The 19525-nt window shown below is 38.3% G+C and overlaps 1 protein-coding gene across 1 annotated transcript in view; it reads right to left on the bottom strand.

Moving 5' to 3' along the window:
• Positions 1-4615: 4615 nt before the first annotated feature.
• The window catches only part of LOC132166376 (phenylalanine--tRNA ligase beta subunit, cytoplasmic), a 62150-nt gene continuing 47240 nt past the window's right edge, over positions 4616-19525 (bottom strand). Inside the window, exons 17-20 of the mRNA XM_059577179.2 lie at positions 6617-6706; positions 6439-6522; positions 5201-5291; positions 4616-5073 (exon numbers count right to left, since the gene is read on the bottom strand). Coding sequence (XP_059433162.2) covers positions 5223-5291; positions 6439-6522; positions 6617-6706 — 243 coding nt within the window. The 3' untranslated portion in view covers positions 4616-5073; positions 5201-5222. The remainder of the gene's footprint in view (positions 5074-5200; positions 5292-6438; positions 6523-6616; positions 6707-19525) is intronic.

The raw sequence follows: 19525 nt of genomic DNA on the forward strand, positions 1-19525 counted from the left end.
TGATTTCACCACTAACCACATAACAATGGTCAATCATAAATTAATAAGGAAAATTCATAATTTCACCACTAACCACATAACAATGGTCAATCATAAATTAATAAGGAAAATTCATATTATGCATGATATAGGGCTCGTCTCGCTCGAGTAGTCAAGAAAATACCATCATTAAGAAATAAGTATAATCCATCTTCGGTTGGCACAAACCGTCTACCTAATTACTAAGATGCGGTACGATCCATCTTCCCTAAGTATGGATGATCTAATTCATTAATAGGCTACACACAATCAAGGGAATAGTATAACCCATTTTCGATTGGCACGAACTATCTACTTAAATTACACTAAGGTAGGGTGTAGTACAATCCATCTCCCTAGGCATGGCCTATCTAACTCTCTTGATCATGCGTCAGTTAAAACCGTCGTATAACAATCATTCATATAATCACATAAAATATGAAAGATTGAGTTCAATCAATATAAAAGACTTTATAAGACAATAAGAATTTCATAATGATTGAATATAAACATTAAGATCAATTTTCACAATTATACAACCATCACTTATATAGAAAAACCTAAATTAAAATACAATTAAACCATGGTTACTTGGAAAGGGCTACACCAATGTCCTATTACAAATTAGTTGCTCATCCTGGTGTTAAGATGGTCTCCTGCCATGCTCCTCTTCTTTTCAACTCTCCAAGCCTCCAAGAAGATATTTTCTCTCTAAACCTAAACACACATCTCTTCAAGGCTTAGAGGCCTATTTATAGGGAGTAAAACAAACCCTAGAAGCCCTAAGAATCCTAGAAAAATCGTAATTCAATCTCCCAATCGGATTAGGAGACCTAAAAAAGCTTTCCATATCAATTTCAACATTTTCTGGACTTTTCAGCACAAGTGTGCTTGAGCCCATCTATGTACGTAGGCGGGGGTGCGCTCGAACCCACATGTGACGCACTTGTGGTGCGCTCAAGCACTCCTATGCACATTGGCTGATTTGCGCTCTTATCTTGCGGGACGATTTTGGCATAGCAAACGTCTGAATGAGGAAATTTGTATTTCACAATGAATAGTAGTATTTTGAGTAGTTTTTCACTCCCTTTAGGTTCACCTCAATCCAATAGTCGAGCAAAAAGTTATGGTAAAAATACTGAGACGTGTGCTAGGTCTTCTCAAAGTGTTCTTTAAGTTCAAAATCAATTGTATTTCTTGTGTCTTTATTAAAAACCTGAAAACACTAAAACAACACAAAATCAAACAAATAACAATGCTAAGGAATTAACATATGTGAGTCAAGGAGCTTGAATGTGCAACATTCGGCTCTTATCTCATGGGATGCCGATCATCTCCCATTGCCTACAACCACATAACATACTTCTCTAGTCCACCACAAACTGTTTCCTAGTAGGACAAGTAACCTCAAACATTGCCTCCCCAGCATATAATGCAACACAATCTGATGCCTCTAGCCTAATTCCTCCATTTTCTTGACCATCTTAGGACATAACTTTCCAGCCCTGGTACCTCGTCATTAGTTTTTTCCTTATTATCTTAAGCATTGTTAATATGGGTTTGTCACGAGGTTTAAGAATGTAGGAATTGAAACTCTCACAAATGTTGTTAACAAGAAGGTCACACTTAGAATACTTAAAGTTGACATGGTATTTTGCTTGCATGTGTACATTGTCTATAAGTTTAATCCCATATCACCATAATGACATGTCTATGGCCTGTACTGGATCACTTGACTCATATAGTTTATAGATAGCATGGGAAACCATAGTTAAGGACAAATACATGAAGGTGTGGGCTATCGGCCTGGTGGCCTTCTCCTGAATGTACACCCATGATGACAGTCTGGACAGTAAGGCCATTACATTTCGACAAAAGACCCACACCCAAGTTCCATAGCTTTGGGCCCGCTATCCTGATCATGATTTTCCTATCCCTGGGGGAAAGGCCCTTCCCTTTTTGGCTGGTTGTGGGTGAGGACAGATTCAAACCCTCGACACTATAGTTCGTAGTCACGTGGTCTAATCCTCTGAGCTACCCAACACTGTCTCCATTGGATTTGTTCCCTGGAGTACGCTTAAAAAAAAAAAAAAACCTTTCTTCTTCCCAATCATTTTGAGTTAAAAAGATGTGAAAGCGCCTCTCTCTCTCTCTATAAGTATAAGAATGAAATGTTCCGAGGAGTGAAGTAGGAGAGAAGGAGGTTCATAATTGAGGTTTTGAATAAGATGACCTTTTCATTTTTTTTTTCCTTTTTCATATTGAAAAGTAGTAAGAATGAGAGGTTTTAAGCTTTTTATTTTTATCATCCTAGAGTCAAGCTTTTTATTTTTCCACGGTCATGGTCCTCCGATCAGGGAAGATCCCCATCGTAGACTTGGGTCTCCCTTTTGAGGACATGATGAGTCTATAGGATCATTCAGGACAAGCCAACGTGCGCCACTCATGGTTTAAGAAATGCAATAGTGGCCCAAGAGGTAAACTTGTTCCATACGAAAATAAAGTTCATGAAAAACAAAAGGAAATCTTTGATTAATTTGTAAGCCTAAATTGATTTGCAAGTCTCAAATGATTTATAGTTATGCTTACACTTCATTGATTGCAATTTCCAAAGAATTGTTTTGCATGAATTATTATGACTAGTAATACATAAATTCTTCAAGTAAATGTCTTCTAACATATGATTTACTGAGTTATAGAACTCATCCCTTTCACCTATAAATCTTTTTACAGGCCCTTGAGATTTTGCTCTAGATGCAGTGTATTTGTAACTGGTGCTTATAGTTTAGTATGATGTATAATTTTAAAAAGTTGGACTCTCAAATTTAAGCACAGTTACTTTAAATTTATAGCTTCTTATGTTGTTAGATTATGATCTGTATGTATTATGTCTTGAGGATTAAAATTGAAAGAATACGAGGATCGTGTTCTACCTCTAATCAACAAATAAACATTATGGAACTAAGCCATGTGATAAAATAAAGCATGCACATAGAAAAAAAAAAAAAAAAAAACACCATAAAAACACAACACAAAGTTTGTTTACGAAGTGAAAAACTCTTTGAACCAATCAAAGGTTAAAAACAATTCTGGGGCAGCCAAACCCGGGAAATCACTATATAAAGATTCAGAATTACAGACTAGACGATACTCATAACCCTGGAGGACCTCTAGACTTTGTAAGAACAATAAGCTCCTAGCTTGTCACCATCCAGGCCATCTTCATGGAGTGCATCACAAACCATTCAGTAGACTTATTTCACCAAGTGACCAAACAACAATATTTTTGTACTAGAATGAAAACGAACAACAATCAATCAAGATCAAAGGATAGTCCGAAGTTTTATCACGTCCTCTCTTGAACAAACAACTCCCAAGATGCAAAGTTCGAAGAGAACTTTTGAGACTTGCACAGAGAAAATTCTCCCAAAAAGTTTGCAGTGAACAATGACAGAAAAATCAAGGAAGACATTTTACTCTTCATGTTCTAATGAGACTCATTTCTCGTTAAGACAAGATGAACAAATCTTCACAGATTTTCAAATCTGGAAAATCCACGTCTAACTAGAAAGGAGCGTCGTCATGATGGGAAAAACAAGTGTCTCATCCCCATCACATGTCCCGTCATGACGCTCCATTTGAAGAGAAAACAAGGAGTCCAACATTGTTCAAATTACATGCCCATTTTGACGTGACTTTTGACGAGAAAATAATAGCCTCCCGTTACATCCCCATCCTGATGCACATTTTAACGAGGAAACAGTAACCTCCTATTATATGCCCATCCTGACGCAACTTCTGACAAGAAAACAGTAACTTTCAAGTTCAGTCCCGTTACATGCCCGTCTTGGCGGGGTTCATGACAATAAAACAGAGAGCACTTTGTTAAGTGCCGTCTCGAGCTCGTCCTGACTAGGGTTTTGGTGAGAAAACAGGGAACACTTTCAAAACCCCTAAAAACCTAACTCCTACTTCACAAAGTTTTAAAAATAGAATAATTACAAAGTATTTCATTAAATTAGGCCAAACTAAAACCTAACAAAAACCTCAGACACTTTTGAGTTAGGAATGTATTGTGGCATTTATTATAGTTTAAGATCATTTGGATCCAATGTTTAATGTAGTAGCGTTATTATTTATGATGTTCAAAGTGTTGGTACATCTAAAATGGGGAGTTTATGAGTTTAAGAATAATGCTTATAATGCTCTTGGTGTTAATATGCTTTTGAGTGATCATATGGTACAAAATTGATAATAATAATAAAAATCTATTATAATTTCTCTCAATCACTCTTACCTCTAGATCTAGGGGCTTTTCATTATTGGTGACCCAGTACGTAACATATCTAATTTTTTAAAGTTTGGAGAGTAAAATATGCTCTGCCAACTTTTCTGTTAGCGAAATGAAATCTACCCTTTCTAACCATGTACCCCAGCCCCCAGGTGCTAAATCTTAGTTTGGACAAAATATCATTTTAAAAGGAGACTCCTGGAGCATCACGCCCAAAATCTCCACGCTTTCGTGCATTGGTGCTCTGTTTGTTTCTTAAGTTTACATTATTAGAAAAATAAATAAATAAATTATGCAACAAGGGGAGGAAATAATTGAAGCTTTTACTTTGGTTTCTTTCAACCACACAACAGGGTCTACATCTGAACACATCGTGCCCTGCAACTTCTATATTCTAATACCCAAATTTTGAAGATATTGCATAATTACAACAATTCAAGCAATCCTCCCTGATTTTCCATGCCCTTTATCTGGAATCTGGAAAATAGAAGCTTCACTCAACAAAAACATCTACCAAAATCATATACGTTTGGCGGAAATTCAAAGACCAAAAAACAAAAACAGAATATCCTTTTGATATGCCTGCCAATCTAAATTATACTATATCACCCCATCTTGGGCAACTGAAATCATATTATTCCATACAACTAGCATGGCTCCAAAGTCAACAGCAGCGAGTATTTTGCTTACGGATGCCAATGATGTTGATGTAGCAGTTAGAGCTGCTAAATGAGTTAGCATTGGAAGAAAGGCCAATGATGTGCCTGTGGTTATTGAATAACACAAATCAATGCAAACAATCAAATTTACTAAATAATTCAGAAAAAGGAAAAATGATAACCGTTCAAATTTGTTTTAGAACATATGGAAGAAACGATCGAAGAAACTTACGTCTTCTGTTATGAACCAAATCCTACAAAAAGCACTGAATGTTGAGTTCAAAATAGGAGCAAGGATCCGGAATGTCAAATTTGCTCAAGACCTGAAGCCACATAACATATTATCAAATAAGTTGATTGTCCATCTAAAGATGTCCCAAACTTGACTTGATACAACACATGCATGAAATCTTTAATTCAAGTAGCACAAGATAATGTCCTGATGCAAATGTAAAAACATGCAATGCATCGTACAACACGACTTGCATGCCTGCAAAGAGAAATATTACAAATTTTAAAGGAAAGAAGTGGGTGAGAGGGCAAGGCTAAGGGTGTTCAGAAGACCGATTGAACTGAATAAATTGACCGAACAAAACTGAATTGTCAGTTTCAGTTTGTGTACATCATAGATCACTTCCGTCCCCAGTTGAGTAAAATGAAAAACCAATGAGATAGGTTCAGCGTACAGTTTATACGCTTACAAGACTAAAGACAATAGAATTGAATCCCCCTGTATAGTAGATAGAAAAGTTCATAGGTTGCAATGCTATATGTCAGATTTATATATAACAAAGCACATGCACCCACAAATCTAACCAACATAAATCCAAGTTCCCCCATTACATAACTAAATTGGGAAAAATTCTTCAAATCTTAAGAGTTCATCAGGAAACAAAACTGACTAAAACCAATTTGAAACTTCTTCAAATCAATTAATTTGGTTTCTAGGGTATTTGTCCGTTTCAGTTGGGAAATTTTTCAAACTGATTACATTGGTTCTGTTTAAAATTTCTCCATAAAGCCAGTTGAAACTGATCATGCAGACTGCTTGGGTGGGGGGAACCAAAAGAGATGATTATAACCTTCATAGATATATTGAGGACATATTGCCAATAAAGTCATACATCACGCAGCTACTGCTGAACTAATGTCAAAGGTAATATTCAAGCAGAACATTCACCCGCACAGGCAAGTCCACTGTGGAAATGGGTGCAATAAGTTTTACCAGACACAAAGCAATCGAACTGTACATGATCACATGGCAATCACATTTCAATAAATTCATGTGAGAAGGGGCAAACACTTTATCATGAAACTACAATACAGTGCACGTGTTCAAGATTTAACAAACCAAGAGCACATCCACAACTCTCAAAGCATGCTCTTAAGCTACTAGTCAAGGCAGAATTACATAGCAATTAAAACATATTATATAATCCTTGAAACGAGTATTTAAGGAATAATAATTACCTCAGGGTGCACAATTCCAGAAGTTCCTACTTGCTTCCCTTTGTAAACGATGCTAGCTTGTGTGCCCCGAAGAAACTCAGGTTCCTTCAAGAGATATCAAGACAGAGGTATGTCATCACCAAGTACTAATACATAGCAAATAAACTGCAGTGGGCAGGAGGGGAAGAGAAATCCTTACATTTGAAGGCTTTAGATAGTATGTTGTAATGTCATCAGGTGGAACAAGCCCAATCACTTGCATGATTCTTTCCACCAGGCCATGAATTATCTGCAAATCATAAGATGAAAGGTAAGAAGATGGAACCAAGTAACACATGAATGATCATTTTCCTTTTTTCAAGAGAATTTTTTGATAAATATTCTGTTTTTTTTTTTTTTTGGCATAAGCAAACAGTCCTTGGATCAAATGACATTTCCTCATCCCATAAGTAATAGGTCCCATGTTTAATTCTGTGTAACTTGTGTTTATCCATCCAAAAGACTGTTGAATAATGTAAAATGTTTTTAAAAAGAGGAGAAACCTCATGTGTACATCCTTTATAAATAAAATTCCCCCATATAATTAGAGAACTAGGTTTAAATATCTACAGAATCTACAAAAGGCAAAAATAAAGAAGAAAAAAGATGAAGCATTGATAGACGCAATAGACTACTCATATAAGGATGGCCGGAATAAAGATTTAAAACTTAAAAGTAGGCATCTTGGCACAATTGAAAGAGCAATTATTCCTCTTGGCTGCGTCTATATAAGCCAAAGAGGGTCAATTTTCCAAATGCAACTGCTTTCATTCTGCCCAAACAATCCTCTTTAACTAGTACGCATAGACCACTTTTTGAGGCATATTAGGCCCAAAGTAAAGAAGCAACAGGTGATCGAGAAGCTCGCCACCACACTCGCATGCGACACCAAGTCACCAAAATAACATTGCTTTTGATTCTATCATCCATATAGCGAAAATCCTCACTAAAGCAACTATCCTTTTTTTTTTTTTCTTTTTTTTTTTCCCCTATTCAACGCAATTATCTTGTTGAATATACATGTGAGTCTAAAAAAGTTGAGTCTCACATTGGAAAGATATTATAAGTGTGAATAGTTAATATATCATAATTAGAGTCAAACTCATTACTTAAGCTTTTAGATTAAGTTGTGTCCTAACATGCTATAATTATAGTCTCCCTAGAAGACTCATTAAGGTATTAATCTTTTTAAATTACCACTTATCCTAAAAGCTTAAACTGATAGAAAGAGGTAAATTTAATTACTTAATCATTACCTTAACACTCTTCCTCACGGGTGTGCTCAAACTCCTTTTTAATAGGTGAGACCCAACACGTGAAATATTTAATTTAAATGGAGGGTGATTTGACGGAGTCAGGGTTCGAACTAGGACCTCTGCTTTGATACCATGTTAAATTACCAATTGTCTTAAAAACTTAAACTGATAGGAAGAGGTAAATTTAATTACTTAGAGCATCTCCAACAAGGTCTTTTAGTTTAGCTACTCAAAATACAACTTTTTTCATTTTAACTACTAGTTTTTCATTATGCGCTCTAGCAGAACATCTATTTTAACCGTTTCTTCTAATTAAATATCATTTTTCAATATTATTTTATTATTTTTTTTATCTTTCCATTTTCTTCCCCATCTCTCTCACCCACATAGCAAAATTCCTCTTCTCTTCCTCTTCTCTCTGAAACGCCAGTAATTGCTCTTGCGATGATCTTTTTAAGAAATCCAACCCACTTTCACCAAGAAGTCTCTCCCTCTTTGGAGCTTTCGTTCGTGGGTTTTTGTTGTTTGTGAGTTTTGGGTTATTCTTTGCATAGAATGGGTTCCAGTTTCGTAGATTTTTTCATTTTCTTTGATCCTATACTACTCCCTGAAAGAATGGGTTTTGATTTTGCAGAATAATCTTCGATTTTTCCAAGTATCTGCACGAATGGGTTTCGACTTCCTCGATTTTTCCATGTTCGTCGATTTTGTACAGGAATGGGTTTTGATTTTGCAGCGCACACTTGGTACCGGAATGGATTTCATCACTGCAGCAATGGTTTTTGTCTGATCATGGACAAATAGAATCCCAAATACAAGGAAGTGGATTTCTTTGAGATTTTCCAGTACTTTCGGTAGGATTTTGCGGGTGATCATGGAGAAATATAAGAACTTTAGGGGAGAGAACCAGTGAAAGAAGGAAAAGAAGGGGAGAGAAAGAATAATAAAATAAGAAAAAGAGATGTTTGGGAATCATAAAATATTGCTAACAGGTGCTACAATAAACTTTCAAATATGAAAGTTCACTGTAGCACATGTAGAGAAAATTGCTACTTTACATGTGCCGCTGGAGGAAGGAAAATTCTAAATTTAACTAAAAAGCTAAGTTAGAAGGGCTGTTGGAGATGCTCTTAATCTTTACTTTAACAAATCTCCCTAACATGTGGCATCAAAACCGATGGTGGTATGCACACAAGTGGTCCCAAAGACAACCCATTAGATTAATAAAGCTTTTGTTCAAGGGAATAGCGATGTGGTGGACTCACATGAGAGAGAGAATGTTGAACATACAAGTTTGTAAAAAGATTAAGTCCAACATTGGTAAAATATCACAAGTGTGAGTGGTTGATAGAGCACAATTAGATCCAAACCGATAAGCTTTCGTTTTTGGGTTGAGTGGTGTCCCAACATGCTATATAGTCTTTCCAGATGACTCCTCCAACTGTTAATCTTCCTAACATATCCAAACATAAAAGTAGCTTTCCTAGAGATTTTGATTCCCCCAAAACTCCTTTAAGGGAATTGATTATCTTAGGAACTTTTTAATGCCTCATAACCAAAAACTTAAAAAAAAAAAATAAATAAAAAAAAAAATTAAATTTGAATAAGTAATCGAGATATTATTAAAAGTGTAAGATGCTCCTAGGTACACAGAAAGTATAGAAGAGAAGCTATCTAGCTAGTAAAGGCAAAAAAAGAAAAAAAGAAAAATCCATAATAACTAATCACCAAAGAAAAAACAAAATCAGTTGTCCAAAAATACAATGTAACACCTTGATTCCATATTGGGAAGACGAGGAGTAGCCCACAAAAAGTTGGTGGTTTACAAAGATCCCCATGAGTGCTAAGTCTCGCATCACCTAGTTACTATGAGAAACTTGGCTTTATAAAGAATTGTAGAGAAGCTCCAAATTAACTAGTCATTTTAGGGTGACAGAGCAAATATGGCTACCACTCTTTCCTAAGTTATTATAAATGATATCAGAGCCATTTAGTAACTCTAGGCCATGTGGAACAGTGCATGGCCATGATTTGATAATAATTCAATGAGTTCCGTTTTACAAAATAGACAAGCCTATTTATAGAAGAGAAATATTTGTAGAGAAAGTAAACCTACTTCTAGTAGAGAAAGTAAATCTAATCTTAGTAGAGAAAGTAAATCTAATCCTAGTAGGAAAGTAAACATAATCCTAATAACAATAGTAAACCTAATTCTAATAAGGAAAGGAAAATAATTAAAGTAAATCTAACCCTATTAAGGAAAGGAAATAAAGTCCTAATATAAAATTGACAATTAGCGGGAATCGTGACAGTCTTTTCTTTTGTATTTCCATTGTCTGAAAGCAAGTAAAATTCTGATCAGCGGCGCTGCTCCAATATTATTTTTGATATTTTCCGACATCTCCAAATTAACAGCCTCAACATCATTTTCACCATAATTAATATTCTCTTCATAGACAGAGTGCCTATTTGTAAATTTATGAATACGGTTACGGACATGTCGACTATGGCTTACGTGATTGTCAAGAAATCTGTCAACATAAGGATAGTGAACGGGTTTGACTCGGATCCCATAGTCATCTTTAGCATCATTGTCCCTATGATTCCAATGGGAACCCATATGCATGCGTTCCAACATCTCCCGCATCTGGCGCATCTCCTGTTGCATAGCGTGCATAGTCTACTTGAACTCTTGGAATTTGGTTCTCCAAGGAGCCTCTGATCGCTTAATGTATTGCTGGTAGTCGGATCTTGAAACAACTTCTCTCTCACGAACGGCATCATTATAGACGTTGTTGTAGTATAAGTTGGCCATCGAATCCGGATAATGCCGGGTTCGAATACCCCATGAATTTGGCTCTTGAAAGAGTCCCTCCCCTACAAGCGGCGTTGTTGGAGAAGTTTGTCACCGTTGCACTGATTGGCTATGATCAAGATAAAGCCTGCTCTGATACCAACTAACGTAGCGGAAGACTAAGGTAACTAATCAAAGAGCAGCGTCTTTGATTCTGCAAGGAGAAGCATCTTCGTCTTCTACCCAAAAAGATAAAAACAAGCCCCCAGGCTAAAAGAAAGATAAAACTCTGCAGAGTATTTGAGAAATAATTCTCTGATTTGATAATAATTTAATGAGTTCCGTTTTACAAAATAAGTAAGCCTATTTATAGAAGAGAAGTACTTGTAGAGAAAGTAAACCTACTTCTAGTAGAGAAAGTAAATCTAATCCTAGTAGAAAAAGTAAATCTAATCCTAGTAAGAAAGTAAACATAATCCTAATAACAATAGTAAACCTAATCCTAATAAGGAAAGGAAAATAATTAAAGCAAATCTAATCCTATCAAGGAAAGGAAATAAAATCCTAATAAAATAAAATAAAATCCTAATATAAAATTGACAATCAGCGGGAATCGTGACAATCTTTCCTTTTGTACTTCCATTGTCTGAAAGCGAGTAAAATTTTGATCAAGTAGCGCTGCTCCAATATTATTTTTGATATTTTCTTTATTTTCGTTTTTACCGAAAATAAAGGTAAATATCGTCCTACACCATGGTTTGATGAGGACGTCAATAGTTTAATAGGAAAAGTTTGTAGCACCTCAATCCCATATTGGGAAGATAAAGAGTAGCCCACATAGAGTCAGTAGTTTATAAAGATAATCATGAGTGCTAAGTTCTACATTACCTAGTTACAAGGAGAAACTGAACTTTATAAGGAATTTTAGGGAAGCTCCAATTGACTAGTTATTTTGAGGTGATAGCGCAGATATAGCTAGCATTTTTCCTTAGGTTGTTACATACAATGTGTTGAAAAATAAAGACTTCATCTCCTCCAAAGTCTTCTCACGGTCCTCAAAACTTCTATCATTCATTTCCTTTCATAGACACCACAAAAGGCACAAAGACACCATCTTTCACACAACACTCCGAGTATTGCCAACACTCCACCAATAAGCATACAAATTGACTTCTCATCTAAGCATAACCCAAGACAACCCAAATCGACCGAAGAAAACATTTCAAATGGCACAAGCAACCTAACAATGAAGCAAAAGAAGATCCATAGATTCCCATACATTATACACATACAACTCCAATCAACCATATTGACGCACCGCATCCAAAGATTGTTCATGGTAAGAATTTTTCTAAGAACCGCCGACCAACCAAAAAAGGCCACTCTCAGTGGAGCCATTTTTTTTTTTTAAAAAAAAAAAAAATAAGAAATTGACAAATATCATTAAAAGCGTAAGAAGCCTTAAGTACACAAGTAGCATACAAAAGGAAACACCCAACTAGAAGTAGCAAAATGAACAAAGAAATCACTATAACTAATCGTTAGAGGAGACACATACACAACTGTCCACAGATACAAAGTTTTGTAGAATAAAGCTAAAATCTCCTCCAACCTCCTCTACGAGTCCTCAAAACTTCTATCATTCATTTCCCTCCATAAACACCAAAAAAGGCACGCAGGCACCATTTTTCACACTACAACACTCCGCGGACTACCAGAAGTCCACCAATAGGCATACAAATCGTCTACATGTCAAGGCATGACCCAGGACAACCCAAAACAACTGAAAAAGGCAATCCTAATGGCAAAAGCCACGTCACAATGAAGAAGGTAGTCTATAGACTCCTCATTCCTCATGCACATGAGACATGTTCATCACGATGATGTGCCGCTCCTAAGATTATCCAAGTTAAGGATCTTACCTAGAGCCATCAACCACGTAGAAAAGGCTGCCCTCAAAGGAACATGAGTCCGCCACACACTCTTCCAAGGGAAACAACAACCTTTAATACAAGCCAGTGAGCAATAGAAGGTATTGACTTTAAGCAATCCTCCTTTGGAGGGGACCCATCACAACTAATCTTCAATTCCTCTTCTCAATCCAACTAAGTGCAATACCTGGAGAAATGATGCAAAGACATCCACCTCCCAATCATGTGCCAATTCTAACAAAACTCAAATTCCACAAGTTGAAACCACCCAAAAACTCCAAGTAAGCCACAACAAAGGCATCCTTAGCTCGAGCAATACCAAATAAAACTAGAAAAGCTACCTTTAGAGCCACATTCCCACACCAACGATCATGCCAAAAGCTAATCCTCGATCCATCTCCTACCTCAAATGTAGTAAGACACGAAAATTTCTCCCATCCATTTCCTGATAATTCTAACATAACCCCACCCCAAACATCTCAACAGGCTTTAGAGAACACCACCCAACCAATGAACTATCATATTTAGAGTCCAGCGCTACTCTCCACCAAGCCTCTCTCTCAAGCCCATAGCGCCACAACCATTTACCTAAGAGGCACGATTGAACACCATCAAATTCCTAATACCCAACCCCCCCTCAAAGATTGGTGAACAAACCTTGGATCAACTCACCAACTGATATTTGAACTCTTTACCTAGCCCACCCCACAAAAAATCACATCAGAGCTTCTCATCAATACAGTTAGCAACACTCTCCGAGAGGGGGAAGAGAGACATGAAGTACGTAGGCAAATTGGCGAGGGTACTCTTAATAAGGATAACCCTGCCACCCTTTGACAAATATATCCTTTTCCAACTAGCGAACCGGAGCTTTATCTTCTCAATAACGTCGTCCCAAATATGTTTATTTATTTATTTTATTTTTATAGGTAATATCAAGAAAGCTTTATATAAAGCCTAGGCGCCCCAAACATACATAAAGTATACAAAAGGACACAAAAAGCAAAGAGAGGAAACTCAAGAACCTAGGATTCCAGCAAGCCTTCCAACCTATGCAACATTCCCCACAAGAACCAATTCTTTTTTTTGATAAGTAAAGATATATTAACAAAGCGCAGAGGGGCGCAACCCTAGTACACAGGGAGTATACAAGAGAGCGACTAAGAGGGAGAAAAAGAAGAAGAGAACATAAAAAGGAAGTCAGAGAAGCTAATCACTAGGGGTGCTAGCCAGTCAGCGGTCCAAAAACCAATTCTAACTTAGCCAAGTTAACCTTTAAGCCTATAGTACCTTCAAGGCAAAGGAATAAGCTCTGCCAATGAAGCAAATGTGCTGGAAAAGGACCATAAAAGATCAAGGTATCATCAGCAAACAGAAGATGAGAGAAAACAACACTGCCCAATGAGAAACCACCCAACAGCCCCCCACTAACAGTAGCAGGTATCATTCTACCTAGAGCCTCCACAAGAACAAACAATAAGGGGGATAAGGTATCCCCTTGTCTAAAACCACGGGAACTACTGAAGAACCCTGTTGGAGTGCCATTCACCAAAACCGAGAAACGCATTGAGGATATACATGAGCTATCCAAGAACACTATTTCTCCCCAAAGCCACACCTCCTCAGCGTATAAATTAGAAAGTCCTAATTCACATGATCATAAGCCTTTTCAAGATCCATTTTCAAAATAACACCTGGCTCACTAGAACTTAATCTACTATCAAGACATTCATTAGCAATAAGAACAGGATCTAGAATCTGCCTAACTCTTATGAAAGCATTCTACGACTTAGGGATCATCTTCTCCATCACCCGCATAAGCCTGTTTGCTATAATCTTAGCAATAATTTTGTAGATAGCCCCCACCAGACTAATTGCGCAGAAATTCATGAGATCAAAGCCCCTGTAATCTTTGGAATGAGAGTAATAAACAAAGCATGAAGGCTCCTTTCAAACTTACCTCTAGCATGGAAGTCATTGAAAACCTATATTAACTCCACTCTTAAAACATCCGAGCAAGCTTGAAAGAATGCCATAGAGAAACCATCAGGGCTCGACGCCTTGTCACCATTTATAGTTGTCACTACCCTTCCTCATCTCCTCAAAATCACTCTCAAACCAACTAGCCTCAGTCTTCAAAATGGAATAAAAGGAAAGACTATCCACCAATGGCCTCCAACTACCCTGCTCGATATATAATTGTTGATAGAACTGGCCACTGTGCTTGTTGATCACTGCCTGATTCGTAGAGAGTCTACTACCTATCAACAATAGACCCTATAGAGTTCTTCCTTCTATTCGAGTTAGCTATGACCTTAGTTTGCCAAACACTTTTCCAAGGGAAAGAGAAACAAACCATTATGGCAACCCATAACACGAAACAACCCTCTTTTGGAAAGGACAAGCTATGGTAGGCCCCATCCTATCTCATTCTCGCTAAGTACAACACTGAAGAACGAGGAAAAGGCTTCCACCTCCCAATCATGAGCCACTCTAACAAAACTCACGTTCCATTGAATGACACCAAAAAATTCCACGTGACTCGCAACAAAAGCATCTTTTGCGTAAGCAATACCAAAAAAAGCTAGAAAGACTTCCTTAAGGGTTGTATCCCCACACCAAAAATCATGCTAGAATCTAACTTTAGGAGCCATCTGCCACCTAAAATTTGGTATGACTACAAAACTTCTCGCAACCCCTCCTAATATTCTTCCACAAGCCCACTCATACGCTTCGACAGACTCACTAGAACACCACCCTCCCCATGCACTCCATATTTAGAGTTCACCACCACTCTCCACCAAGCCTCTCTCTAGCCCATAGCGCCAAAACCATTTACCTAAGAGAGCATAATTGAACTTCAGCAGGTTCCTAATGCTCAACCCTCCCTCAGAGATCGGCATACAAAACCTTGTTGGGTGATATTTGAAAAATTCACCAAGCCCCCCATAAGAAATCACGTTGGAGCTTCTCAATACGGTTTGCAACACTCGCAATATGAGGAAATAGAGACATGAAGTACGCAGGTAAGTTGGATAGGGTGCTCTTGATAAAGGTAATCCTACCACCCTTAGACAAATACAAACTTCTCCAACTAGCCAATCAAAGTTCTATCTTCTTAGTAACACTGTCCCATACATGCTTGACTTCAAAGGATGCCACCAACGGAAGACCAAGATACTTAAAGGGCATCGACACAAACCCACAACCCAGAATTCCAGCCAACCCAACCATTATCATTGTCAATGTTCCTCCCAAGGCTAGCAAAGAGTTAAAAATGCCCTTATAGATTTCTCAATAAGACAAAAATAGCCCTATAAATTTGAAAAAAATAATAAAATAATTTTTTTTTAAAAAAAAAACAAAAATGATTTATTATTTATAAAAAAAAAAGAATTTTTCTATAATTTTTAAAAACGATTTTTTTAAATGTAAATTTTAATTTTTTTCAATGCAAATTTTCATTTTTAAAAAAATTACAAAAAAAAAAAAAAAAAATTCTGTAAATTCTTTTCTTATATAGAGGAATTTGTTTTATTTTTAAATTTGGCCACCCCTTGGATTATATATATATATATATATATATAGTTTTAGGTTTTTTCTAGAAGTTTTAGTATTTTTTGTTTGGGGGGAACATTGTCAATTTTTGATAGTTCGAGGAGAACATTGTCAATAGGGTGGTAGTTTGAGGGGAAGGAAAAATATTGTGAAGATGATTTGGATCGGCCTCACAAAAAAGTAGATATTATCAGCAAATAGAAGATGGGAAATATCATTCCTTATCCCGAAAGAAGATCGAAAAAACCTCCACTCACTACAGCTGAAATTTTCCTACCCAACGCCGGCATCACTATGACAAAGGGTCCCATTGTCTCAAGCCACGAGAGTTGCTAAAGAACCCTTTGGGACAGTCGTTCACCAAAACTGAGAAACAAACCGAGGAAATACAATTAGCTATCCATGAGCACCATTTCCTTCCAAACCCACACCTTCTCAACGTGTATAGCAAGAAATCTTAATTAACATGATCACAAGCTTTTTCCAAGTCCATTTTACAAATAGCCCCCAATTCTCTAGATCTCAACCTGCTATTAAAGCATTCATTGGCATTAAGAACTAGATCTAGAATCTGCCAACCTCAAATGAATGCATTTTGTGAATTAGAAATAATCTTCTCCAACACCATCCTAAGTATGTTCACCAATAAGTGAGGGAGTGGGTGGCGCGTGAGAAACTTTTGGTCCTCGTCGGAGGCTTCTCCTCTAATTGTTATTTTACGATGGGTTATGTGGGATATTTTTACGTGGAATCAAAATAGTACGACTTACGTTCAGGCGATGGGAGTCCAAATATCAAGTTGACGAAATGGGGAAGATTGAACTTAAGTACGGTCATCATGGGAGTAACGACATTGGTATGGTTACTCAAGATGATGGACGAGTTGGTGTCAGAAGCGACGGGAATTGGTGCATGCAGAGATCATCGCATGGGTGACTCAGTTATGTTTCTACAGAAAAGGTTGAACAAGCATGGGAAATTCACGGAGAGAACTGAATATGGCCATGGAGGGAGACGCAACTTTGTTGTAATCCTGGAGGGGCGTGAAGGGTAGGGTTGGAGACATTGTATCTCGCAAAAGAGGCGGCTAGTGAAGCATCTGCATCAAGTGAGGGATGCAAATGTGAAGAAGACGCCAGTACAAACACAAGCGGTGGTTCTTGGGCGGACGTTTGCCGATGTGGTGGAGGGGAAGAAACCGTTAGGTCAGACGAGTGGGGTCCATAAGGTGAAGCCACTGGCGAAGGTACAACCTGGGGGATCGTATGTAGAGGAGTTGGTAGGTTCGCCGGATTTCATGGTCGATGATGGAACCAAAGCAGGTTGTGAGGGGACTTCAAAACTTGCTATGGAAGGTGCACAGTCCACGGCGATCATGTTCGGGACGCCATGTAGCAAATGAAGATTCTGGAGCCTCATTCTAAGGAAGATTTTACGCGTGGTTTGAAGGAGATTTTGATTTCCTTTCAAAAGGAAATAGCCAGCTGTTTATAAGCTGGAGATGGACTGGGGGAATAAGGGGAAGGAGGATGGGCCAGGCCACTTTCAACCCAATCAAGTGATGGACCTAGATGGTTGTGTGGATTTTATAAGTGAGAAGGGTGGGGCTACAAATCAAGTGGGCCCTGTAGAGAAGCATGATACAATTCTTTGGATCCAGGAGCGGTCTAGTGATAGTGGGCCTTCTTATAGGCAGCCCATCAAATATTACAAGAGAACATACTATCGAAGGAAGCCTAAAATAGGGGAAAGATGGCGGGTGAAGCAGAGGGTGCGACTTGGCCAATCAGCAACTGAAAAATCACTGGAGGACAACCGGAGTAGTGCGTCGGAGGTTTTCCAAGGGGTAGACAGATTGATTGAGCCAGTCAAAGTCGCACATGCCATGGGAAACAACAATAGAAAAGTTCCGGTGAGTTGTCGGGGAAGTTCGATGGAAGATGAGCAGGCTTCGGTAGGATCTGACGAGACCGGTCAGGCTATGGGGCAGAAGCAACAGAGCCCAGTGAGTCGTCGGAGCAGCGAGAAGCATGCTCGCCTGAGTTGTTCGCCGGAAGCGAGGTAGGTGTTCTCCACGCTTTTGACAGCACCTGAGGAAGCCGATATGGGTGAAATTCCGGAGGGGCAGCATTCCAGGATGGGTTTGGATCAAAATCTGGTGGTGGAGGATAGCTCGGAGAGAAGCCAGAATAATACGTCGGAGATCGCTCATTCTCCAACAGAGTCTGATGAAGCCGCAAAGAATGGTGAGGTGCGACAGCCCTCTAGGGTGGTGCAGAAGCATCTGACAGACTTCTCTGAGGGGGTAGGGTCCTCTTCTGAGGTTGGATTAGGTCCATGTGTGGTGGAAACTGAGGGGAATTTGGTGGTGGGTGATTTTGAGGATGGGGAAGCAGGTTTGGAGGAGATAATTTTAGACAAGGTTTCCAATAGCTGGGTAATTGATAGTTGTATAGATTTTTATCCCAAAGTGGGAGTGACATGTGAGGGGGAAGAGGATAAAATGGAGATGTTACTTAAGGATATTGAAGATGCTAGAAAGCATCCAGTTATAGATTTGGGGGGTATTTCCACCAGTGCTCGTGCTCCCAGAGGAAGTAGGGAGCTAAAGATATTAGATTGCTTCGTAAATTATGATAGGGGCCTATCGGAAGTCCAATGAGGTAAGGGAAGATGAAGGGGTCGACATGGTGGTTTATGAAGCCAAAAATCATTGCATGGAATGTGCGAGGATTGAATGCCTTCAAGAAAAGATTGCGGATTAGGGGTCTCTTAAAAGAATGGAAAGCGGATAGTATGTCTGATCGAGACTAAGATGGATTTAATTTCTCGGGAGATGGTACGAAGTTTATGGGGAGGACAATATGTGGATTGGATTTATAAGGGGGCCAATGGGGCGTCGGGGGGCATTTTGTTGATGTGGGATAGGAGGGTGGTTGAGAAAAAGGAGGAATGTATGGGGTGTTACACATTGGCTTGTTCTTTTCAAAATGTGGAGGACCATTTTGAATGGGCATTTGGCGGGGTGTATGGCCCAAATAATGATGTGGAGGGGAGGATCCTTTGGGACGAGTTGGTTGGTTTGATGAGTGTGTGGGAGGTCCCATGGTGTATTGGTGGGGATTTTAATACAGCTCGTTTTCCTAGTGAGCGTTCTAGTGAATCAAACTATTCTACAGGCATGATGGATTTCTCGGATTTTATATCCGAACAAGGTTTGGTGGATATTCCGTTGGTAGGGTCAAGAATTGACTGGTTCTTACTCTAACCGAATTGGGAGGATCACTATCTGACAGTGTCACAAAGCAGGCTCCAACGACTACTTTCCGATCCCTTTCCTTTGTTGCTAGATTGTGGGGATTCTAGGGGTGGTAGGATGATGTAGGACGATACTTATCTATATTTTCGATAAAAACGAAAATAAGGAAAATATCAAAAATAATATTGGAGCAGCGTCGCTTGATCAGAATTTTATCCATTCTCAGACAATGGAAGTACGAAAGGAAAGATTGTCACGATTCCCTTTTATT

The sequence above is a fragment of the Corylus avellana genome, chromosome 11 (assembly GCF_965113065.1).
Source record: "Corylus avellana chromosome 11, dhCorAvel1.hap1.2, whole genome shotgun sequence".
Taxonomy (NCBI): Eukaryota; Viridiplantae; Streptophyta; class Magnoliopsida; order Fagales; family Betulaceae; genus Corylus; species Corylus avellana.